Raw genomic sequence first — 24,688 nt, 5'->3', positions numbered from 1 at the left:
CTGTCTTCCTCCTTCATCCTCCACAAGGAGAGGCTCTGTTGCGCTGCATGGCCCGAAAACCAAGTCACCAGAGGGTCACATACGGTATGTTGCTCTTCTCTCAGCTGCTTTCCAGGTGCATTAGATGGTTTCCCCCAGCGCCTGGTCACCCGCATGCCCCCAACACTATCGTCTCTAGTACACTCCTCTGTCGATCGTTGACTGACCGCGGCCTTTCTGTCCTCCAGTGCTTCCTCTGCCCGATGCCCCGGGCGGACATCGACTGGGTGTCAATAGCCTTACCATCGACCCGGATAATTCCATCCTGTGAGCCTCCCGATCCTTGTTGACGTCCCTGTCGCTTCCGGAAATGTCGGCCGTGCCGTGTCATACGAGATCCGAGCCACCACAGCCTCCCCACCAGTGTCGCCGTCGCTCAGCATCTAACCAACCCTTCGCTTAGGTATTCCGCTGGTCGTGATGGCGTCGTCTGCTCGTGGGATCTCAACCTGCCGTTGCCCAAGTCATCTTCGTCCTCGTTATTGGGCGCCTCGAGACCTGGTCCAACAACGTTCCGAAGTCAAGTCCAGGCTCACAGCCATTGGATCAACGACATCGTCCTGACCCAGAACAATAGCGCCCTGGTGTCCGCATCGTCTGATACAACTGTGAGACTATGGAGGCCACATTCTGAGTCAACAGAGGTCCCGGACCCTATCGGAAAACACGCGGATTACGTCAAAGCATTAGCCACCCCGGGGAGCCATGCGTCGTGGGTAGCGTCTGGCGGTCTGGATCACAAGGTGTACCTTTGGGATTTGAACGGCGGAGGAGAGGTCCTTAACATCGATGCTTGTGGTGAGGATCGTACTGCGAAGGGGTCGGTGTATGCTCTCGGAGCTGTGTCCTCTGTCATCGCCAGTGGTGGTCCAGAGAGTGTCGTGAGAGTATGGGACCCGAAATCCGGAAAACTGATCACCAAGTTTGTTGGACATACGGACAACATTCGGGATATCCTGGTCAATCAGGATGGGGACACCATCATGACTGCGTCTTCTGACCAGACGATCAAGGTCTGGTCGTTGACTGCCGGTCGTTGCATGCACACTTTAACAATGCATAATGATAGCGTCTGGTCACTGTACTCGAACCACCCGCGACTCTCCGTCTTCTACTCCAGCGACCGCTCCGGGCTCGTCGCAAAAACTGACACCCGATATTCCGCTGACATCGAGCAAGGCATCTGCGTTGCGGCGCTTCAGGAACACGAGGGCGTGGTCAACGTCGTGGCAGCTGGGGACCATATCTGGACTGCAACTCCGAAATCTAGCATCAATCGTTGGCATGACATCGATACCACCGCCGAGATCGAGTCACCCTCGTCGAAAGAGCGCGAGACCACATCTGGCACTCCTGAAAAGGAATCAACAGCCGTTCCCCGAAGGAAGAAGATCCCATACGAGTCACTTTTACTTCTATCCAGCACGTCTATTTTGCCCAACTCGCGGATTCCCAAGGCTGGTCCATTGGCGAATGGACGGCCACAATCATCACAGTCAGATCTCGATGACGAAATGGGTCTCACAGAACCAGTTTATTCCTTGCCTGATGAGACTATTGAAGGCCAGCATGGAATCATCAAATATTTCTTCTTGAACGACAGGAAACGCACATTGACTCAGGATTCTGCGGGTGAAGTGGTCCTATGGGATCTTCTCAAGGTAATATTTTTCAGATTTCCGCATGGCCCTTGTGACCACTAACCCGTAATAGTGTGTCCCGATCCAATCTTTCGGTAAGAGACACATGGACGATGTCGCTTCTGAGATCAACACTACAGAAAGCATCGCCCATTGGTGTACAGTTGATATCCGCACTGGCAGACTCTCGGTGATCTTGGAACCGGGACGCTGTTTCGACGCTGAGGTTTACGCAGATGAAGCTGATCTGACAGACTATTCGGATATCCGCGAGGATCAGAGGAGTATGCCAAAGCTTCATTCCCTTCTATTCCAGAGGACTTTTCACTGACATCTAGTAGTCAATCTGGGCAAGTGGGTCTTGCGTTGGCTATTCGCTCCTTTAATTGATGAGCAGCTCAAACGTGACTCTGAACATCGTGCAGCGGCCATGGCTAAGGCAGAGGAACTGGCAAAGGCGAATATGTCAAGTACTGCCCCAGTTGATATACCGTTTTCGGACGCATCAAGAAACCTGGCCACATCTTTCGATCCATCTATGTCGTCTCTGCGTCCAGGCTTCGATACGCTCGGCAGCCCTACAACGCCAGGCTTCGGAATAGGGTTCGCCAGTAGCCCAGGGTCTCTGGCCACTCCTTTGCCGCACCAGAGCAATACTCTTGCCACCTCCCCTGGGGAATTCTCTGAGTTTAACATGTCACAACATAATGATGTTGCCAGGAGCTCGATGTCCGACAAGTCTAGCGACTATTTCACGTCGCCAAGAACTCAGACTTTGCCCCCTCTGGACACTGACAAGACGTTACCCACGCCTGGGGAGACAACAGTCCAGTCTCCAGCTGAGCCTGAAAAGGAGGAGCGAAGGAAAGGAAGTCTATTCGGGAAGAAGTTCCGTATGGATTTCCCGAAGAAGCTAGGAAGGACTTCATCCGAGGTCAAACCGCAGATTCAGGAGGGGAAGGTCGAAGAATCGGATAAATCATCGACCAAGGAAGAAAAGATCTTTGAGAACAATTTGAGCGGCTTTATCGACCGCGTGCGCCACGAATACGAGGAAGCCCTCTCGGCCAACCCAGGACAGGAGCTGGCTTCGGCCTTTTCGCCCAGTCCTGAGAGCGAGACACCAAGGTTGGCCATTCCGCATCGTACAGCAGTCTTCATTCAGGAGGAGTCAGGTGACACCGCTGTAGCGTCCGATCTCTTCCGCGGAAGTGTAGGTCGCATCAGTGAGGAGATTGACAAGCTGGAGAAGTCAATTCCCCTCTGGCTTGCTGAGCTGTTGCTCAAGGTAAGTAAAATTCCAAACGACACTGAACTGGTTCTAACTATCCCTAGAATCAAATGCCGTTGAAAGATCCTGTGAAGGTCGCCTTCACACTGAAGCCTTACGATGACCTTCTGCCTCCTGTTGTGAAACCAGAAGAGTACGTACTCTAGTCCACGATTCCTCTTTATCTCGGTACTAACACAAGTCTTCGCTACTAGGAATGACGCCAATGGAAACGCGAATAACAACCGCTTGAATGCCAACCGTATGTTGCGGGCAAAGAAGATCCTCGCTTACGTTGCGGAACGCATCGACCCGCCCAATCCCGATGAGCCAGAAGATGGTGCGATGAAGCCAGAAGAGTATCTGGAGTTGTACTGCCAAAAGATGGTTCGTAATCATCTGTCTTCTATTGATGATCCTGCCACTGACTGTTCATCTAGCTGATACCCCCGAACATGACCCTTGCCACTATTCGCGCGCACATCTGGCGCTCGTCGGGAGACATGGTCCTCTACTATAAAGCCAATGGGAAGAAAGAGATCAAGAACACTACTTCTAACCAAGAACATGAAGCCGGCTCCAATCAACCCCCCGCGCCAGAGAATACCACGAATGGCACTGGCGGAAGCGCTCCGCCAGGAAGTACCCATTCTCTTGCGGCATCAGGATCAGGATCGGCTTCCATTAACAACTCCTGATTGAGCCCGAGCTGGACTTCTTGTCGGGATCATTCAATTCATTGTGACATTATTTTATTTGTCTGTATATGGTGCCATTTTGTCAAATATAGCCTTGCTTCAGTGAGTGAGCGCTGTGCAAATAACTATCAGCTTGAAGTATCCACAATTCTATCTGTCAGTAGTTGCTATGCTGCTCCGATATATTTTGGTGTCGGATGCCAAGACATCCCGTTCCGACAACCTCAAACGCTCCCTCAACGTAACATCACCTCCTTCACCTTATCCTTCGATTGAGACCGATCTCCAATCAATGGCAGGGAAATGTCTCCTGCGCCATACCAGCACAGGAGCAATCACCCTCTCCCAATTCCAACAATCGTTCCAGCGGACATGGCTCGAAGCGCGACACTCCTGGGCAGGACGAAAGCCCCATGTTCGTCTTCCACGCCGATTGGGTACGAACCTTTCAAATACATGAATGTATCAATTAGCTAGCTAACTTAGCTACTAGGGCTGGCAGTTAGTGGAGGCGCTGACTCTATGGCCCTCGCTCACCTATGTAAACAATGGGAGCAAGCCCAGCGCAACACAGACGACGACCTGCGCGTCACAGCGTTCGTTGTAGACCACAAGGCCAGAGAAGAGAGCTCGCGGGAAGCTCGGATGGTGGCTCAATATCTCCAGGACATCGGTAGCAGCTTACCCTCCCTTATCAAAAACAGGTCAGAAGAACTAACAGCTGCAGGGGTCACATCGCAAATCCTGGAGCTATCATGGCCGCCAGACACGCCCACCACAGCGTTCGAAACACATGCGCGCCGTTTGCGCTTCCAAGCCCTCGGCAAAGCATGCAGAGATCACCAGATCGAAGCCCTACTTATGGGCCATCACCAAGACGACAACGTCGAGACCACCCTGTGGCGCCTATGCACAGGAGCCCGAGGCGGCGGCCTCGCCGGCATCCCGTCCATGACGCGCATCCCCGAATGCCACGGCCTCTACGGGGTGTCTGAGAGCGGAGCCCACACCACCCTCCAGCTAAAGCGAATGCGCGCGCTCAGCTTCCACGTCTCTCCCACGAACGAGCTCCACGTCCTCCCTGACGACACCACTAATGCAATCGACGGCGACATCCCTGCAACCCCCGTCCTCATGTCGACGGGCGGCATCCTGGTCTGCCGCCCGCTCCTGGACTTCCCCAAGGCCCGCCTGCTGGCTACCTGTCATGAAAACAACATCCCCTACGTCTCCGACCCGACAAACTTCGATCCAACCCTCACCCCCCGCAACGCGATCCGCAGCCTCATCTCCTCCCGCAAACTGCCCCGCGCCCTGCAAGCCCCGTCTATCCTCGCCCTCATCCGCTCCAGCCAGTCCCTCCTGCAGCACTCGACCACCGCGTCCAACCAGCTCCTCCAAACATGCGAAGCCCTCGACACGAACCTCCCCGCTGGCACAATCGCCATCCGGTTCCCTTCCGCGGAACTGTCCACCCGCGCAACAGAACCGCTCCCACCGCATCGCACCCACCAAATCCAGACCCTAACCCTCCGCCGCATCACAGAGCTCATCTCCCCTTTCCCGGAGAACCATTTCCCGCTCCGCAGCTTTGAGAAGTTCACACACAACGTCTTTCCTGCTCAACCCGCAGACGACAACTCATCACCGACATCGTCACCCAAACGCCACGCCTTCACCCTCGGCGGCGTCCTGTTCCAGCCCCTGCATTGGCCTGCTCAGACTTCGTCTTCGGTTGATGACGGCTCGACGTGGTTCCTATCCCGCCAGCCGTACATGCGCAATCGACTACCCCTTCTCCAATGTGAGGTGTCGATTCCCAAAAGACCATCGGATGCGACGTCCCAACGATCAGAACCGGAGTACACGCCGTGGACGCTCTGGGATAACAGATACTGGTTCCGGTTCGTCGCAACGCCCAACAATGCGGTTGGTCCCTCCGACACTCCTGGGGTGGAGTCTGATTCCAACACACCCGCGAAGATCTCCGTGGTCATCCGTCCGTTCCAGCAATCCGATCTACAGGCTGTGCGGCGAGCTGTGCGGGAGAATCAGGTGCGGGCGGGTACGTCTAAAAAGGCCAAAGACCCTGCGTTGACTGCGTTTCTGAGCCGTCTGGCGCGTGCTGCGCCCGGTCAGGTTCGGTTTACCCTTCCACTATTGGAGGTCACCGAGACGGACTGCTCTGGGGTTGAGCGTCGGGTGCCGTTGGCTTTGCCGACTCTGGGACTGTGGCTGCCCGGAATGCGAGAGACTTCACTGGGATCTACGCGGTGGATGATCCAGTGTGAGTGGATGTACAAGATGGTTGATATGGAGCCGTTGAGATTGATGGGCTCGTTGTAAACTACCTAGAGTAAACTATGCTACAGATGAAAGTATAAATCACGAAAGAGAGAGTAAACAAGGACAGAATATGTAATAGAGAAAGAAGACAGACACCGCTAAGCTCCCAAGACTATGCTATCTCAGTACAAATGAAGGGACAGAATCTGCCAAAAAACCAGTAAGCCCATTGCATGCATCAGAAAGTCAAGGGCCAGTGCAAAAACTGTGATAGACAAAAGAAACCAGTAGCCTTGTTGGCGTGGCTGAAGTCCAGTTCGAAAGGAGAGAGACGGAAGAATACATCATCCACAGCAGCCATCATTGACATCAAAGACTGCATTGACATAACAAGTTCAATAACTTCAAAGCACATAATCAAAATGAGAGAAGAAACCAGAGGACACCGGGTAACCAGCCCGACACCCAGCTGGGTTCGGATAGATATGGCATTCAGCTCATTCGCTCGCTTTCAACAGAGCCACAGCGGCCTGTTGGGCGCGTAGACCCCCGACTTCTCTCTTGAGTCGAAAGTTCTCTTTCTTGAGTCTTCCGATCTCCTCGAGTGCTGAAGAGAGTTGGGCTTTCAGTGCATCCTCTGCGTTGCCTGATCGCACCTCTTTCGCAATTTTGTTTAGCTCCAGATTAAAGCGGTCGTACAAGGCTTCGTTTTCCGCACTGGCCTCACGATACAGCTCATCCAGTTTCTTGGCGCGTTTCTCGCTGACGACTAGAGACGACTCCAGGTCCTTCTCTATGGCTGAAGTCCGGCCATGGAACTCGCCCGCTATTGCATCGAACTTGAGTTCAAGATTATGCACGCGAGACAAAAGCGCTGCGTTGGTAGCTGAAGAAGATGATTCTCCGAGCGATTCAGAGCTTTGTCCAGCAGCCCTAAGTGACTGTGGGTTGATCTTTAAGGAGCGTAGCTCTTCACCGATGAGATCTAGCTCATCTTTCAACCCTAGTTGTGCGAGACCTTGGACTCTCTTTTCGCTCTGGAGACGATCGCGAAGCTGAGATAGCGTCTGTTAGCAAACAGGTGGATCAGAGACCGTGGCTATGACGCTGCTTACCTTTTGAGGGCTTTGCATCCGCAACTTTTGGGGCTTCTGGGAACCTGAGGAAGACTGGGGTCGTTTCACATCGGCGCCATTCACAGGAACTGCTCTTTCCTTTAGGCCTATTGTTCTTGACGATGGTATGCTGGTGGCTCTTGATCTCCTCTTCAACTCTTGCGTGGGAGACACAGATCTGTCTACCTTCTTCTTTGGTGACCTTTCTGTCTGTGTGAACTTCGGATCGACGTTCTCTTTGCGGCTAGGGGTCACTGGACGGATGGGTGACCGGCGACTGGGAGAAGCACGACTAGGGGAACTGCTCTTCACGGGCGATGTGCTTCGAGTGGATCCGGATCCGAAACTGGTCTGTGGCTGGTCATGTCTGGTTGGAGTCATGGCTCCTGGCCCAGGGCGAGCGCAAGACAGTGGAGTTGTAGGCCTTTGCCCATGGCTAGGGGAGATGGAGGATGCATCCGTGGACGCCGTATCAGGCCTCAAATCGGACAAGGAACTTCTCCTCTTCCGTCGGACTTTGACAACGCCATTAGATGAAATGCCACGTATTGAAGACAAAGATGGCGTTTCCTCTTGCGAGCTGCCTGGCCGCCGAAGGTGTTCTTGGGAAGACCCCAGACGATCGCGTGACCCTGGTCGAAGAAGATGGCCGAGCCCGGTGTCAATGTCAATGGACTTAGAACGAAGAAGCGACCCTTTAGGGGTGCCGGGTTCAGAATCACCCGACCCCTTGCTTTTGCTAAGAGTCCTCAAGATAGAAGACACCTTACTCTCACCCTCCAGTTTGGAGTTCTCTCGATGCAAGCTGAAGCCAAAACGTTTCCTGAAAGAGGATGCGTTTGAGCTGACAGATCCTGTATTCTGTGAAACAGGCTTTGTCTGGTCACAATTCAGGGTTCCTTCAAGGGATGCACCACCGGGAATATACTCCTCGAACAGGTAATCGAAATCATCTACCAGCCGATCTAAGAGGGACACATGATGCATTGGGTCTCCTTCAACTGTCAAAATCTCTGCAAATGCAGCGGTCAAAGCACCCCTGTCACCATCGTTCCCAGATGCATCTAGTAACTCTGCCAGTAACCGAACGAGGGACGCTAAAGCCCGCCGATTCTGCGGACTCATGTCGGAAAGACTTTTGCGGAAAATGTCATCGAAATCGCGAGGAAACATGGTGTCAAATTGGTTCTGGAGAAGCCTCAGCACTGGAGGTTCAAGCACAGGTCCCATGTGTTCCCTCCACGCGATGGCCATGAAGGTTTCAAAGGCGACGAATAGAGTGTCAACAGGGACCTCTGCTGCCGCCTGGATCTTTCCAGGATCCTCAAGTAAGATATTGTAGAGTTCGTTAACCGAGGACCGGTCCACGCTGTCCCTCGTGCGCAGAGACCGGCCTACGATATTCCCACTCCGTGACTGCAGCGCCAGTACGTAGGCCGCGAATGTTTGTTCCAAGACACTGAAAGCACTCTCCTGTCCTTTAGCGTTGGCCGAGCCCACCACTGAGATCTTACTTGGGCCGTCGTCTTTCCTGTCCTTTCCTGGAAAACTCGAAGGAAGGGTGTTGGACCGTGAGAGGTTTGCTCGCGGTGGAGGCATCTTTGGGAATTCACCAAGTAAAGTCGCAGAATTTGGTGTTCTAGAATTAGACGCACCGTTGTCTTTCGACTGACCACCACCCAACAGGCTCGACAGAAGCTTGGACGGAGAAGGAGGACGAAAGCCGCGCTGCGTCTTTACTTGGGAATATACGTATCCAGCAAGGTAGCGAAGGATCTCGAAGTTGGAATGCACGATGGATTCCGTCATAGTTCGGTTTTGAGGGCCGTGTAGAGGAACAAGTACACTCAAAACTGTGACAATCAGAAAATGACCATATAACACGGGATCTGTCTATACTTACGGCGTTTGGAGAGCACGGGGACGAAGGCGTCCGCGGTCACAATGTCGGAGCAAGTTATGCCAACAGCCGACTCAATATCTACCCGAAACTGATCTTCGCCGCACAATGACACGGAGATGATCATCTCGAGGTCCGAGCTTTGTAGGATCTGACTGCATTCTGCTCTGGGGGTATTGAACACCATCTTTATTTTGGACGACTTGGCACGATTGGTCGATGCATTCTGGTTGTCTTCAAACACACAGGCCAAGATACCAAGGTTGCCCGCAGTACCGGAGGGACTTCGTAGGGACCACTTGCCATTGTCACGTTCACTTTCCGGGAATCTGTCTTCAATCTTTGCTTTGACGATCTCCTCAATCACTCGGTTGGCTCGGGCCTCGTACATAGAACCCAGTTCCAAGGCCAAAAGATCCACGGTAGTATTTTGGTTGGGCCCCGAGGTGACGGATGTGGGGGCAAGAAACAATATCCTTCCACATGTGGATTGCATGCAGCGAACTGTGTGAAGATCGTACACTTGAACCACGCGAATGTCTGGTGAGGGGAGCGAACGGGAAGAGCCATTGGTCGTCGATGCAGCGTTGTCTAGCTCGGATAACAAGCTGCGCGCAGTGGCCGTGCTTGCGGCTGCTTTCGCCAACAGCACCAGGCAATTCTTGTAAATCAACATGATTCCCGGCGCCGGATCTGAAATCGTATTGCTCAAGTGGTATGGTGGTAATAGCTCATGGAAATCCACAGCTGTGATCAAACGGCCCGTCGGAAGGATAGTCGATGGCCATCCATCTACCAACTCTTTCAGACGTCGGAAACTTTGGTCATGATTCGTTGACGATGGGTCGTCCAGCGAGCATATCTCCTTAATGACGTCTCGCGCTTTCAGGAATGGTCGGAGAGCGGGATGCACGAAGGGAAGGCTGCTGGTCATAGTATCAATCAGAAGGCTGTACCGGGGAAGTCGCTGGACCGGTTCCATCAACAACGACCGGAGAAGCTGTTCTCCAGTGTCTTGCACACGCCTTGAGAAGCTGGAATGCTTATCTCTCATGAATGAGTTTAGCGTTTGAGTGAAGCCCGTGTGAGCGCGCATATAGTCGGCGTAAGGTTGTGAAAATCGCGGAAACCATTCCAAGAGCGCGTTAGCAAATGCGACGGCACCGACGGCATCATTTTCCAGCTGGCTTGAAGGTGTCCTCTGTGACATGGAAGAAGGCAGTTCGGTATCCACACCAATGTCATCGATAGCGTCCTTCTCCGTCTCCTCAAGGACGTCGCGAATGACACCCAAAAAGCCCATATTGACGTCGAGAATCTCGTTTAGGCATGGAGGGAACAGGGTCGCGAGATCTGACTCGTTGGGACTGGTGCTGGATGGGGTCTTCTCTTGAGCTTTGATTCGGAAATCCTCAGCGACATGGCACACAAGGGTGTAGAGCTTGTTGACATATCTCTCCTCCGTATCCACAAACTCGCACATCTTCAGACGGAACGATTCCTTCTGGCTTCTCGTGAACACCCTGGACTTGCTCACGTTTGTGGGCTGTGAGGGGGAGCGTTTCAATCGCGATGTAGATAAGATCGTCGGCGGCCCCAAGGAACGTATAAGAGAGGTATACTGTCCGTATTGAAGATCGACTGCATCCTCGATATCCGCATCCTGAGCGGGCTGAATCGTGTCTGCGGGGAAAACCACATCGATGTCAACCCACGGAACTTTCCGCTCCTGGAAGGCACCACGGATGTCGCGCACGATCTCCGCATGTTCCACCTTGGTCATACGATTCGCTACATCCGCCGCATGCATCTCATCGAACATTTTGGGGATCCTTCCGTCCGATGACCCCGTGCGGGCGCGAGCTTGCAAACACTCCTTGGCGGAATCGGACAGGTCGGCGAAGTATTTCAACATACTGACGGCCAACCCGCGACACACCTCGTCGCCTTGCTTTTCGCGGGGCAGATGGTTGACGGCGGCATATAACGGGGCTGCGGGGGAGATTGTGATGCGGGAGTAGCTCTGGAACCCAGCGGGGGTCAGAATATGCGCCTGGATGCGCGAACTGCTGACGGTGGCATTGGCGGTGGCAACGGGGCCGTAGAAGACGAAGACGAAGGATAGGAAGGGATCGGAGGCCTGGTAGAGGTCGAGTTGCTCCAAGGGCAAGTCGGAGGGAGCCCCGGGAATGGTCGCCATTGTGACGGATATCGCAGAGGGTGTCGCGGGGAGGAAGGAACGATTGGTGATTAAAGCTGTAGATCAGAAGGAAAATAGAAGAAGGAAGATAAAAGATAGGCAGAAAGTACACCGGATTAAAGAAAATAGTCTGTAGAGAAAGACGAAAGCTGAAGTCCACGCATAATATTAAAAAGAGAGAGAGAGAGAGCGCGCGCATATGATGACCGAAGAGAACGGAATGAATGGTATTAGTGAATGATAACCCTCATACGGTTGAGAGAGAGCGAGGTAGGTGCCCCTCCATGGGACCGGGAGACACAAGAGAGGGAACGTAGCGAGGATAAGGAAAGGAAAAGCGAGAAAGAGAGAGAGAGTGTGTGTGAGTGAGTGTTGTCGAGAGTTGCGACGCGTATCTCTGTCTCTCCGCTGGCGCAAACCAGACGGGGCTTTTGGGGCCGAGGGAGATGTGGAGATCGGACGGAACCCAATCGCACCCAGAAGAGCAAAAAAGATTGTTTATGATGGTCGCGATGGTTGCTGGAGAACCGCCGATTAGTTGCCGGGTCAGTGGACGATCGAAAAGGCTGACTGCAGATGATTTGCGTGTGCGCACCGCAGACGCACCGGGTTTAGTCGAAGGAAGAGAGAGGTCGAGGTCGAGTCGATGAGGGGGAGAAAGAGAAGGAGGAAGAGGGGGAAGAGTACATCGGTGGGGGGCTTATTATTTTTGATTATTATTAGTACAGGCCTACTAGGATGATTGTCGGCCTTGTTTGACGCTTAGTGACTTGCTTAACTTCGTTCTATTAATATGTAGCCTTTCCGTCGCATGTCATCATGATCCTCTCCCTCTTGCTGCTACAACACCTCCGGTATGGCTATATCGGTCGGTCTACTCCCGCTGACAGCTTGACACGTGTGAAGCAGACGATATCGTGTGATGTTCTCCAGTTCCCTCATGGAGGAAATTGTCCGATAAAAAGAAATATCAGACAGGGAGAATAGGAAATAACTAACTAGATTCCCTTTTGGTATGACCGACTAGTTGATGCGGGATGGATCCTTTCATGCAAGGAGTTCACTGAGGAAGAATAAGAAGAGAAGAGAAGAGAAGGAGAAGCGTGATGTTTATTGTGATTATTATTATTTATTATTTATGATGATGTGGAGAACTCGCACACCGCCAACCATGGATAACACCCGCGTATCAATCTCAAATCTCACGATCGTCCAGATGAGATAGGATATTTATTCTTCGGTTAGACAAGATATCTCTCCCCTAGAGCCTGTCACTGGAGGAAATACTATATTTCTGCCGAATGTAAGGATAGCAATAGTCCGACGATAAGTCCTAACACCATTATTGCTTCTCCTTGCCTCGACAGGAACGGTCGTTACTCCAGTGACAGTGTAAAGTCTAGATCAGGTTCAGACCGTCGACGATTCTTGTCCGCGTGAAGTACTTTTAGACATTTCCAGATACTCTTCGAGTCTATGGACTGAAGGACAGTGTAATCTATAGTAAGGTACCTATCGTACTCCGTACTATCTGGAAGACACGCGCTATGCCTTATTCGGTGGAATGTGGGAGAGACTAACCACGATGGGAGCATCTTCCGCTAAACCTGATCGGGAAGGCTGCTGACTGACCTCCGAGGGAAAGAAGACCAGCTGTTGTGTTCCAGTACCGACTATTACTACTGCTACTACTTCAACAACTCCTCCACAAACAACCCCTCCTCTCCTTTTTCGGACCCCTCCCCTCTGGAAGGGTCATGGTCTGAAGTTGCTCCCACTTCGGGCAATCTCATATTGTGCCATTCGTTTCTCTCGGGGGTCCATTTCAGCAACACCATGTCCTCCGCCTCTCTACCCATCGCGGTCGACCCGGTCGCTCTCGTCACGACAGAATGTATCACCGTCACCTCCGCTATGCGCAAACATGCCCGATGGGCTCACTCCTCTGTTTCTGCTATCCTCGGTGGCAGTGCCGCCTCTCGCGTTTACGATCGGGACACCTCCGCTCCTCCCAGCCCTCGCAATGGTGCAACGACGCCCCGTCCCAGGTCGAGAATGTCCACCGTGGACGATGATCATGCTCTGGCCAATCGCTGGGGCCTGAGGGGGAAGAAAGGCAAAAGCATGCAGGACAATCCACTAATATCGGCTTTCACCCGTCTGCGAAGCGACTTGAAGGGCTGTAAGGACATTAGGACATTCGACGCTCCCGCCTTGCTCCATCCATTCCTCCAAGTGATCCGCTCCTCGTCCACCTCCGCCGGTATTACCTCTCTGGCCTTGGTCGCCTTGACCAAGTTCTTCGCCTACAACATCATCAGCCGAGAATCCCCCCGCCTCTCCATGGCTATGCAATTGTTATCGGCCGCCATCACCCATTGCCGCTTTGAAGCCAGCGATTCCGCGGCGGATGAAATCGTGCTTCTGAGAATCCTGAAGTTAATGGAGGGGATGCTGTCCCGTCCGGAAGGGGAACTCCTGGGAGACGAGAGTGTCTGTGAGATGATGGAAACCGGTCTCAGCATGTGCTGTCAGGTCCGCCTCTCGGAAGTTTTGCGGAGGTCCGCCGAGATGGCCATGGTCAATATGTGCCAGGTGATATTCATGCGCTTGTCTCACTTAGAGATCACGGACCCTTCACCATCCAGCCCTTCAAACCCCACCCAAGACGGCGGCGAACCTACCAACTTCAAGATGGATCCCTCCGTGGATGGAGATACGGTGGCTTCGCAGCATCCATCCGCTTTGGGATCAGACACAGCCGTCCCAGATCGCGATCGCAGCAGCGACGAGGTATCCTCTGATCAGATGGCGAATGGTAGCGCCGTCGCCGCACCGCCCAATCCACAGGACGATCTTGGAGATGAAGTTAAACCATATTCCCTGCCTTCGATCAGGGAGCTCTTCCGGGTTCTCATCGACCTCCTGGACCCTCATAACCGACAACATACCGACCCCATGAGAGTCATGGCCTTGAGGATAATTGATGTGGCCCTGGAAGTTGCAGGCCCCTCTATTGCTAGACATCCCAGCCTGGCTGCCTTGGCGCAGAATGATCTCTGTCGACACCTTTTCCAGTTAGTGAGGTCCGAAAACATGGCTATTCTGACCGGATCTCTCCGCGTTACGGGCACCTTACTGCTCACCTGTCGCCCTGTATTGAAGCTCCAACAGGAGCTCTATCTGTCCTATCTGGTTGCTTGTCTTCATCCACGGGTAGAGATACCTAGAGAGCCGGGCATCGACCCGTCTCTGTATGACGGGGTGCCACAAGCACCCAAGCTGGTCAAGCCTCCCCCGTCCCAGTCAAGTAGTGGCCGGTCGACCCCCATCCCGGTGAAAGATCGCCAGAAGCTAGGACTGGAAGGAGGTTCGAGGAAGCCGGAAACCCGCGAAGCTATGGTCGAAAGCATTGGTGTGCTGTCGCGGATCCCCAGCTTTATGGTCGAGCTATTCATTAATTATGACTGTGAGGTCGACCGGGCGGACCTCTGCGAGGACCTGGTCGGACTACTGTCCCGAAACGCATTCCCCGACTCTGCCACATGGAGTACGACTAATGTCCCTCCTTTGTGCTTGGACGCACTCCTAGGATATGTCCAATTCATCTACGATAGACTCGACGATGAGCCCGTGTTCGACTGTTTCCCGTCTACTGATGTCTTAAGAAGCCAGCGGAAGACGAAAAAAATCATTATTCATGGTGCCCAGAAATTCAACGAGGATCCCAAGGCAGGCATCGCCTACCTTGCTGCTCAAGGCATCATTGAGAATCCGGATGACCCTGTGTTAGTGGCCAAGTTCCTAAAAGGGACGTCGCGGCTGTCAAAGAAGGTTCTGGGCGAATTCATCTCAAAGCGTTCCAACGAACACCTCCTTGAAGCTTTTGTCGATCTGTTCGACTTCTCTAACAAGTCTGTGGTCGATGCGTTGAGAGATCTCCTGGGCGCCTTCCGGTTACCTGGCGAGTCCCCGTTGATCGAGCGGATCGTAACGACATTCAGTGACAAATTTATACAAAAGGCCCATCCCCCAGGTGTTGCAGACAAAGATGCCCTTTTTGTGCTGACGTATGGTATTATCATGCTCAATACGGAGCTGTACAACCCCAATATAAAGTCACAGAATCGCATGTCTTGTACCGATTTCGCAAGGAATTTGCGCGGAGTGAATGCAGGCCAAGACTTTGCCCCAGAGTTCCTCCAGGAGATCTACGACTCTATCAAGCAGAATGAAATTATCTTGCCCGACGAGCATGATAACAAGCATGCGTTTGATTTTGCCTGGCGGGAGCTGTTACTGAAGTCATCGTCGGCCGGAGAACTGGCTGTGGGCGAAACAAATATTTACGATGCCGAGATGTTCGAAGCTACCTGGAAGCCAGTCGTTGCAACCCTTTCGTACGTTTTCATGTCTGCTTCCGATGATGCGGTATACTCTCGGGTCGTCATGGGATTTGACCAATGTGCCCAAATTGCCGCTCGTTACGGTCTGACTGAAGCATTCGACCGCATCGTGTTCTGTCTTTCCTCTATCAGTACGCTCGCCACCGACAAGCCGCCCAGCACCTCCCTCAACACAGAGGTCCAGGCCGGCAAGAAGAGCGTCATGGTCAGCGAACTGGCCGTGAAGTTCGGGAGAGACTTCAGAGCGCAGCTGGCTACTGTGGTCCTCTTTAGGGTCCTGGCCGGAAACGAAGGAACAGTCCAGTACAGCTGGAAACACGTTGTCCAGATCCTCAGAAACCTCTTCATCAATTCTCTTGTCCCCCCGTTCGACTCTAGCCTCAACTCTGAGCTCGATATTCCGCAGATCCCACTGCAGCCACCATCGCAGATCGTAGACCGTGATGTGAAGGCGAACGAATCTGGCCTTTTATCCGCCTTTACCTCTTACCTCTCCAGCTATGCCGCTGATGATCCCCCGGAACCGTCTGATGAAGAACTGGACAACACTCTCTGCACTGTGGACTGTGTGACGGCTTGTTCGATCGACGATGTCTTAACGAACATCAAGTAAGTGTCTCTTTGTTTATTTTCAGACCGCAATATTGACAAGAACCTCAGGTCGCTTCCCGCATCATCTATCAAGTTGGTGGTGGAATCTCTGTTAGACCTCTTGCCTGAAGAATCCGCGCCTGCAGTTATCGTCGTGAAACAGGAGCGCCCGGCTTCTAGAATACCCAATGGCAAAGTTGATGCCGAAAGGTCTACGTATGACCCAGGGATGATGTATTTGCTAGAGCTTGCAACTATCCTTACCCTCCGTGACCAAGGAACTCTAGAGGCTACAGGCGAGAGGTTGCTGGCTTCTTTGCAGGCGTTTGTCCGAGACGCGAAGAACATACATTCCTTGGCATTGTCTCGGATCATCTATTACTTGCTGAACTTGCTGCGATTGAGCCATGTAAGCAGCCGCATGATTTCCAAAGGTACTCATCTCACTAACATGACAGCAGGAACAACCTTTCATGCGAGTGCCAGTTATCCTCCACGGTATCTCTGGGTTTGATCAAGATGTCTTAGAAAGCGTCGCGGTTCCAGTCATCACTGGTCTTACCCGCTGCGTCTCCAGCGCCGGCCTGTTGCGGAATGAGATGACCATTTCCCCGGATTTCTGGTCTATACTGCAGAGACTGCATCAACACAAAGAGGCATCCCCGTTGGTGTTTAATTTACTCCAAACCATTGCGGAGACACACCCACCAATTGTTACTGCGGACAATTACGAGTCGACTGTCAGTCTTGCGAATGATTTCATTAGTGCAGCTAGTATCGGTTATATCGAAGAGCGGCAGAGAGATGCCCACTCTCGACGTTCCAAAGGAGTCAAACAGCCGAAGACAAGGTTCGTACCTCTAGGAAACGCGGTGGACACCACGCTGACCTGTTGACAGCGGAAATGAAACAGTTGCTCGTGGCCTCAAGGCGATTGGCCTTATTTATCAACTGACGGATCGAGTCCCCACTCTGATCAAACAATCTCACCTGGAAGAGGCCGAAGGTATGTACCGGATCCTGAATTATATCAGGTTTAGATATTAATTTGTCAATTTCTAGCCTGGTCTGCCTACTGGTCCCCTGTGTTCCAGTCCTTGACCACGCAATGCATCAACCCCTGCAGAGATATCCGCCATCACGCAATCTCGACCTTACAACGAGCTCTCCTTTCCGTCGAGATCAATACAACGGACAACAAAGAGTGGGCCGCGATTTTCGACCAGGTCCTCTTCCCACTGATCCTGCGGCTCTTGAAGCCTGAGGTCTACCACTCAGATCCGCTTGGAATGGGCGAAACGCGCGTACAGGCAGCTACATTGGTGTGCAAGATTTTCCTGCGTTATCTGGATCAACTTCCCAACAGTGAAGGGATGCTGGATTTGTGGCTCAAGATCTTGGACATACTCGACCGCATGATGAACAGCGGCCAGGGAGACAGCCTGGTAAGTTGCATCTATCTAGTATTCGCAGATGCCGGTGATCTAATACTAACCAATCCATCAGGAGGAGGCTATTCCAGAAAGCCTGAAGAACATCCTCTTGGTCATGGCTGATGGCGGGCATTTAGTTCCAGCGTCGGAAGATCCCAGCAAGGAGAAGACCTGGACTGAGACCAAGAAACGCTTGGAGAGGTTTCTGCCTGACCTATTCAAGGAAATCTTCCCTGAGGCTCCACAGGAGACGTCCGCACCAGTTTCAGCGATTGCATCCCCCACCCCGACAGCCAACGACAACGCCAGTCAGGCAAACAACGATGAGGACAAGGGTCCTTCTGAAGCTGCCGCTCCTGAGAATGAGCCCGGGAGCCCCGAAACGGCGCAGCCTGAGCAGCAACAGCAATAGTAATAACCACTTCGCGCAAAAGCGATCGTGATCATGGACCACGGATTTTGTTCGATCTACACGGGCAGCTATAGCGTGGGTGCCTCTTCAAATTAGATGTAAATATATCCCAGTTATTCTTAAGAAATACCGAAAGGTCGATGTGCATGATTGATATAATTTCAAGAGTTGGGCAGTCGCTTTTTATACCACACATTTCTCATGTCTGCCTTGAGACGGTTGATACGCCTGTCCCAGTCCCAGTCTGGTGTTTTGCTGGAGGTGCATTTGTCCCGCTGTTATACCATTTTGCAAGTCGTCTACATGATACTTAGGAATTCATTGAGGGGATGACATCAATACAGAATGACTTGTCTTCCGCACATTGAAATGCAATTCGGGAAAACCGAATTTGGATCATCATTTGTCTATACAAAACGCCTCTGGTAGTGTGAAAACAAAGGTATCGCACAGATGACAGCACGAAAATGAATACTGCGACAAAAGAGAAGCAGGGACAAATAATACAGCAGTGACATCCATGACCGACTTTGTCCAAGCCGAGAGCGCTTCAAGCTCCTTGGCAAGACACAGGCGGTGGATCATTCGAGTGGGAGAGATAAAACAGAAAGGAAACGTTACATGAGTGATGGAAGGAATGTGAGATTCAGGCGTCAATTTTCATCCTCTTTGAAGGGAGGTAAACGATTCTGACAAAGCTATCCAGGTATAAGACAGAAGGAAACACTTGGATGGCCTAAATATCCGTCGGATCTTAATCAGCATCCATATCGTCATCGAGGTCAATAGCATCAGGATTCACGGGAGCAGACACGGGCTGCTCTTTGCCAGCAGGAGGCCGATTGCCGCCTTCTGGACCTGTGCTGGCGGCAACGAAGCCCACGGGGGCACGCGCCTGTCGTTCCAGGGCAGCCATGGCATCGGCACGCTCGGCTGAGCCATCCTCGCCTTCTTGGGTGTCTTCCTTTCCGCCCTCCTGGGCCTGTTGTCGGCTGCGAGCAATCGCTTGGGACGCGATGAAGTTGACATCGGTACTGCAGAACGTTAGTTATCTTTTGAGAGACACCCGTAAGAATGGCGGATACGTACTTGTATTGAGCTTGGACACTTCTCTTGATGCGAAGCATCTCCTTGAAAGTATCTTCGTTACCGTGCTGGACTTCAAATGCCTCCCATTTCTGCCAGAACTCAGCGTTGGTGCGCGGGTCGCAGAACTGGGATGCGTGGCCGTAGATCGCACGTGCGCGATCAATCTCGCCGAGTCGACGTTCCATCTCTGCAAACTTGAGGCACATCTCCTTGGCTTCTTGATCGGGGAGGGCGGAGATGGCCCGCTCGTAGATCGGTCTCGTGGACGTCAATCCGAAGTTGGAGGCAGACTTCGTGATGTAGAACTCGAACATCTCGAATCGGTCTTCGTCCGAGACTGCTCGGGTCGCACGTTCGTAGATTCTCATGGCGTGTCGCGCCAATCCACGCTCTTCTTCCAAGTTTCCGTACATGAGATAGAGGGGCTTGGCGAACTTCGGAGGGCATCCATCCAGCGCCTGTTCGAAGAGGTCTCGCAGACGCTCGATACCGATCTTACGGTCCACCGCCTTGGTCAAGTAGAGGTTCCAGAGTTCGAACGCAACGGGGTAGCTGAATAGATCGAGGCCACGTTCGTAGATCTTGAAGGAATCCTCGAAGTATTTGTGTTCTTCCAACAAGTTGGCGTAGTTGACAACAGTCTGCGGAGTTGCGATGCGCAATTCGAAAATTCGTTCGTATACCTTCTTCGTCTCCTCTAATGTCGAAACACTTTCAACCAAGTCGACGTAGAAACTCCACAATTTCCAACTCTTGTGCACTCGTTGTTGCGGGGAGAGGGTCTCGTCAAAGTAGTCGACAGTTGATTTCTTAGGTGCTTGTGTAGCCTTTGCCATGATTTCGACTGCCTTGTCAAAGTTCTCGCTGCGCAGTTCCATCTCTGCCCATTCGCACCACGTTTCGGCGAGTTCGGCGACAGATTTGAAAGGAACCTTTACGGCCTTTTCGAAGATGACGCGAGCGCTGTCAAGATCACCGCCGTTCTCATAGAACTTGGCGTAGTTGACCCACAGTTCAGAAAACTTTCCGTGGGCCTTCTTGGGGCTGATTGCAGCGATAGCTGCGGTGTAAGTATTCACGATTTCGGGCTTGTTATCGCCCCAGAGAGCCACCCGCTTCTCCCACTCGATCACGTTGTTGGGGTTCTGGCGCAGAAGCACATCATTGACAAGGAACGGCCGGCGATCCATGAGCTGTTCGAATCTCAACATGCGAAGATCAAGGTCGAAATCGGCATCTTCGTCGGATTGACCGTTCTCCGCACGAACGGCTGCCGCTTCCATCAAACTTCCAATGATGGATTCCTCGAACTCGACGTACGCATCGAAAATCAAGGTGAAATCTCGAACAGTCATGACCGTAGTAATGCCCTCCTCGAAGACATCGCGCGCCTTCTCGAAATTGCCTTTCGTGATCCAGTACGTTGCCAATCCAGCCCACAATTTACCTCTTTGGTCAGCGAAACGATCAATTCCACTGCGGAGGATCGCGTCAACATCAATTCCAACTTGTGGTCCAGTTTCAATCTGCTTCGCCTTGGAGACTAAGAGATCCACCATCTCGGTCCACAGCTGGAAATTGCTCTTGCCCTCCTTGGACTGGAACCGCGGGTTGTCCAGTATGTCCATGTACTTCTTGACTGCTTCTGTGTACTGGCCCATTTCCACAAGGAGTGAAATGTATTCTTCGGCATTCTCCGGGTGGATTTGCATATAACGAGCCCAGATCTTCACGGCAGTCTGGCCAGATGCGGAACGCGCAAAAGTCTTGTAGAGCTTCCAGATCCGGTTATGTTGTGTCACAGGCAATGCGCGCAATGCGCGATCGAATGTCCGTCGTGTCTGCGTGACGAGAGGTTGTTGGAGCATGAAGGAGAGGTACATTTCCCAGATCCGGGGCATCTTGTTGAGTAAGATGAGCGCGCGTTCAAAGAGCGCGTTCACCTTATGGTACTCCGCGCGATAGACGATGGGATTGCGGCCCCGAAGATGGCTTGTCCGGAACTCCAGATACTGTGAGAGGGTCAGTGAATGGTCGGCGCTAACGAAGCAGGAAATTTCGGAAATATTACTGACCATCTTCCAGAGTTTGTAGGACCTAGGAAGCTGTTTGCAAGCACGCTCCATTACCTATAGGCAGTCAGTATTCCATGTAATAATCATCGTCCGATGCGACAAACGTACAAATGCTTGCTCGTAAAGCGTGCCATGCTGTTGCTTGTATTCGATATAGGCAAGCCATGGTTTCACACTGCCAGGATCCCGAAAGAGATCCTGCTCATAGACAGTGTCCTGATCGGCCTGTGGACGCAAAATTGTTAGATCGGGCGCCACCTCACAACGCAATGACCGGCGACTCACTATCAGGTAGAGGTCAGGCCCGGAGGCAGACGTTCGGTCCATCTGGGCGTGTTGCCGGTGGGATCTCGGGGGCAGGAGCGTCCCTGGCATTTCGCCACTCAGTCGAGCGGGACCGTCTCACACGGTGGACACGGATAAGGCGGGAATGGGTGTTGGCATGAACGGGAGAGCTCTCTCGTCGCGTTGAGAGCAGCGCGGAGGGAATGTGCAGAAGATGAAGTCGGCGGCAGGGCACGTGACCGTCGGCCGTCATGCGGGCGGCTGTGAGTGGTCCAAGCTCCCCGCCGCGATTAAGTAAGGAAGTCCACCCGTCCCTTATCGTCATTGCGCCAGGTCTACCTTAGTGCTGCCGTGCTATCGTGGTCTGTCTCTCGCTCATTTTCTTTCTTGTGGTCTATCAGCATGTCTGGTGCAGTGGTATGCGTCCTGTCGCTTATACGTCCTTCTCCAACGCTCTTCGTTAACATGTATCCTGTCTAGGGCCGTGAGGCGGTCTTCCCGACCCGCCAGTCGCTGGGGTTGATGAAGAGCAAGCTGAAAGGAGCTGAAACAGGCCACAGCTTGTTGAAGAGAAAGAGTGAAGCGTTGACAAAGTATGTACCTGTTCCGGCCTCAAATCTCTGACGTATATTCTAATGCAAACAAACCACAGGCGTTTCCGAGGTGCGTGCGATCAACACTCCATCTACGTTTCCCGCCTTCGCGCAGGACTGACATAACGACTAGAGATTACTCGACGCATCGATGAAGCTAAGCAGAAGATGGGGCGGGTGATGCAAATCGCAGCCTTCTCGTTAGCGGAGGTCAGCTACGCAGTTGGCGGAGATATCGGTTACCAGATCCAAGAGTCGGCAAAGCAGGCCCGGTTCCGCGTGCGGGCCAAACAGGAGAATGTCTCCGGTGTTTTCCTGCCCCATTTTGAGAGCTACACGGAGGACAGTATCAACGACTTTGGATTGACTGGTCTTGGAAAGGGAGGTCAGCAGGTCCAGCGTTGTCGGGAGACGTATGCTAGAGCCGTGGAAACCTTGGTGGAGCTGGCAAGTCTACAGGTACGGAGGGCCGTCGACAGTTGGTTCTATTCTCTGTTGACATTTGATCTAGACTGCGTTTGTTATCCTCGATGAGGTTATCAAGGTCGTCAACCGAAGAGGTAAACTGAGACCCGTTTCACTAGTTGCTTTCCACTAACGTCTCTTCCAGTTAACGCAATGTAAGGGAATTGGTATATGGATAGCATCGTATTCCGTGAGCTAACAGTCCCAGTGAGCACGTTATCATCCCCCGCACAGAGAACACTATCAAATGTCAGTATACATCCTACAAGGGTTCTGTTCCTCAGAAGCTAACATCCAGTAGACATCAACTCCGAACTCGACGAACTCGACAGAGAAGAATTCTATCGACTCAAGAAGGTCTCGGGGAAGAAGCAGCGAGACAACGCTGCTGCCGATGCCGAGATCTTGGCTGCGCGGGAACGCGAGGTTGCTGAGCAGCAGAGCGCCCTGAAGCTGGAAGAGACTCCTGACGCCCCCGACGTGCTCGGAGAGCAAGAAGACGCAGACGTCATTTTCTAGTTTATGCCTTTTCGTTTCTCCTGTAACTAGTATACTCCTTTCGCATGTAGCCGTGTTGTTGGTATCATTCTATGCCGCTTTTCCCAATTATATTCTCATGGGCATACACTAGTGTAACGCGCACAAGAAGTACTTAAAGTAGCTTGGAAGTCCTTGTACGGATTTCACCGAATCCATAGAAATATCGAGACAGAATACAGAACCGCACCCCAACGCCAGAACAAGTAGACACCACACGAATCCAGCTATTGTCTCTGGTACGTGACCCGGATCGGCTTGCCTTGCTCCCCCATCGGCATGCCCGAGGTCGCCTCCTTGGCACTGATAGCCCCCGACTCGTTCTCGTACTCGACGAAAGCAATACCCTTCCGGCCCGGCACCAGTCTGACCTCCTGGAAGCCCTCGAAGCGGCCAAACACCGCCGTAAGACTGTCCTGGTCGGCGTTGTCGGGCAGGTCCCGCAGGAACAGGATTTTGTTCGGCGGCAGGTACTCGTCGGGGATGACGGCGGCGGCCGCGCCGCTGGTCGGTTTGAGGCCGGCGCCTTTGGCGGTTTTGGCTGGTCGGGCGGCTTCGGGGGCGCCGGGGGGCCGCTTGAGTTTCTTTTGGGCTTCGAGGGCCTCGTGCGCTTGTTTGCGTTCTATCAAAGAAACAGTTAGCATTCGCTACTCGCCAGCAGCCTCAACAGGAACGCCCGCTGTCTCCATGCTGCAGATTTGCGGGGAGGTAAGGAAAACGCACCCTTCTCAGCCAACCGCCTCCGCTTATGAACCTCTAGTTCATCCTCGCCCCCCTCGCGGAGGACCGTCGCATCACTGCGCGTCTTCGCATAGTCCAGCACCATGGGCTTATCGAAGAGCTCGAACCCGTTGATCTCATCAATGGCGCGGGTGGCGGACTCGACGTTGTCGAAGACGATGAACGCCTGGCCCTTGGCCTTCAGGTTCGTCTTGGCCACGATCTCGAGGATGTTTCCATATTCGGAGAAGATCTCGGACAGCGCTTCTTTGAGATTGTCGACTTTGATCCGTTCTTCGAGGTTCCGGACCTGTGTGAGGTGGTTGTTAGTGTGCAATGTGATGGGTGAGGAGTTTCGTCGGCGGACGTACATAGACTCTGTGGAGAGCTGGTTAGCGAGGATTCTGGAGGATAGGCAGATGAGGGTAGGAGCTGGGACTTACGTCGGATTGGGAGGGATACTTGAGGGAGCTGACATGGCGGCCATTCTATGTCAACGAGCCCTTTTTCGAGTCGCTGGGTAGCTAGACGTAAATCGGCGGAGCGCGAGCGCGGGAGTGGAACTTGCAGGAAGAGCGGCGAGCATGCTTTCTTTTGTATCATATTGCCGTAATCGAGACGTTCTGTCATAGAACAGCATCATTGGTCTAGTGGTAGAATTCATCGTTGCCATCGATGAGGCCCGTGTTCGATTCACGGATGATGCATTCTTTTTTTGTCCTGACTTTTCCCTCCATATCACTCCCCTTTTTTTTTTTTTTTTTTTTTTTTTTTTTTTTTTTTTTTTTTTTGGGTTGCAAATCGTCTTATTATGTGTCTATCAGATAATTTCTTTATTTGCAAGCCAATCTTTCCCTTACTGCCTCCACATGACTCTTCAGCTGCTTGGGCTGTTTCGTCCAGTCTTCGTACCGCACAACGTCCAGCCCTGTCT

General features: G+C 52.6%; 7 protein-coding genes and 1 non-coding gene across 8 annotated transcripts; 5 read left to right on the top strand and 3 right to left on the bottom strand.

The window, feature by feature from the left end:
* Window positions 1-47: 47 nt before the first annotated feature.
* Window positions 48-3,647, top strand: ATEG_02086 (WD repeat protein; the record flags this gene model as incomplete). Its single annotated transcript, XM_001211264.1, has 8 exons — window positions 48-84; window positions 228-306; window positions 443-1,700; window positions 1,753-1,963; window positions 2,021-2,967; window positions 3,015-3,103; window positions 3,165-3,336; window positions 3,390-3,647. 8 exons carry the CDS (start codon window positions 48-50, stop codon window positions 3,645-3,647), a joined length of 3,051 nt encoding a protein of 1,016 aa, XP_001211264.1.
* Window positions 3,648-4,169: 522 nt separating this feature from the next.
* On the top strand, window positions 4,170-5,928 carry ATEG_02085 (tRNA lysidine(34) synthetase; the record flags this gene model as incomplete). The annotated part of the gene is made up of 2 exons (XM_001211263.1): window positions 4,170-5,712; window positions 5,759-5,928. 2 exons carry the CDS (start codon window positions 4,170-4,172, stop codon window positions 5,926-5,928), a joined length of 1,713 nt encoding a protein of 570 aa, XP_001211263.1.
* A 502-nt stretch (window positions 5,929-6,430) lies between these two features.
* Window positions 6,431-11,148, bottom strand: ATEG_02084 (putative Rho guanyl nucleotide exchange factor; the record flags this gene model as incomplete). The annotated part of the gene is made up of 3 exons (XM_001211262.1): window positions 6,431-6,988; window positions 7,049-8,901; window positions 8,952-11,148. 3 exons carry the CDS (start codon window positions 11,146-11,148, stop codon window positions 6,431-6,433), a joined length of 4,608 nt encoding a protein of 1,535 aa, XP_001211262.1.
* A 1,836-nt stretch (window positions 11,149-12,984) lies between these two features.
* ATEG_02083 (uncharacterized protein) lies at window positions 12,985-17,990 on the top strand (the record flags this gene model as incomplete). The annotated part of the gene is made up of 6 exons (XM_001211261.1): window positions 12,985-16,163; window positions 16,215-16,554; window positions 16,607-16,995; window positions 17,045-17,151; window positions 17,208-17,590; window positions 17,652-17,990. The coding sequence occupies 6 exons, from the start codon at window positions 12,985-12,987 to the stop codon at window positions 17,988-17,990; spliced, it is 4,737 nt and encodes a 1,578-aa protein (XP_001211261.1).
* Window positions 17,991-18,744: 754 nt separating this feature from the next.
* Window positions 18,745-21,529, bottom strand: ATEG_02082 (mRNA splicing protein SYF1; the record flags this gene model as incomplete). The annotated part of the gene is made up of 4 exons (XM_001211260.1): window positions 18,745-19,024; window positions 19,080-21,208; window positions 21,263-21,379; window positions 21,440-21,529. The coding sequence occupies 4 exons, from the start codon at window positions 21,527-21,529 to the stop codon at window positions 18,745-18,747; spliced, it is 2,616 nt and encodes an 871-aa protein (XP_001211260.1).
* Window positions 21,530-22,200: 671 nt separating this feature from the next.
* On the top strand, window positions 22,201-22,630 carry ATEG_02081 (H(+)-transporting V1 sector ATPase subunit D; the record flags this gene model as incomplete). The annotated part of the gene is made up of 2 exons (XM_001211259.1): window positions 22,201-22,491; window positions 22,544-22,630. The coding sequence occupies 2 exons, from the start codon at window positions 22,201-22,203 to the stop codon at window positions 22,628-22,630; spliced, it is 378 nt and encodes a 125-aa protein (XP_001211259.1).
* A 631-nt stretch (window positions 22,631-23,261) lies between these two features.
* Window positions 23,262-24,127, bottom strand: ATEG_02080 (U1A/U2B'/SNF family RNA-binding protein; the record flags this gene model as incomplete). Its single annotated transcript, XM_001211258.1, has 2 exons — window positions 23,262-23,656; window positions 23,758-24,127. 2 exons carry the CDS (start codon window positions 24,125-24,127, stop codon window positions 23,262-23,264), a joined length of 765 nt encoding a protein of 254 aa, XP_001211258.1.
* Window positions 24,128-24,390: 263 nt separating this feature from the next.
* On the top strand, window positions 24,391-24,461 carry ATEG_10461. The gene has a single exon. It is a non-coding gene; the product is annotated as a tRNA-Gly (tRNA).
* The last annotated feature ends 227 nt before the right edge of the window (window positions 24,462-24,688 follow it).

The sequence above is a fragment of the Aspergillus terreus genome, genomic scaffold (assembly GCF_000149615.1).
Source record: "Aspergillus terreus NIH2624 scaffold_3 genomic scaffold, whole genome shotgun sequence".
NCBI lineage: Eukaryota > Fungi > Ascomycota > Eurotiomycetes > Eurotiales > Aspergillaceae > Aspergillus > Aspergillus terreus.
Note: the sequence above shows the minus strand (reverse complement) of the source record. Positions and strands in the feature narration are given on the sequence as shown.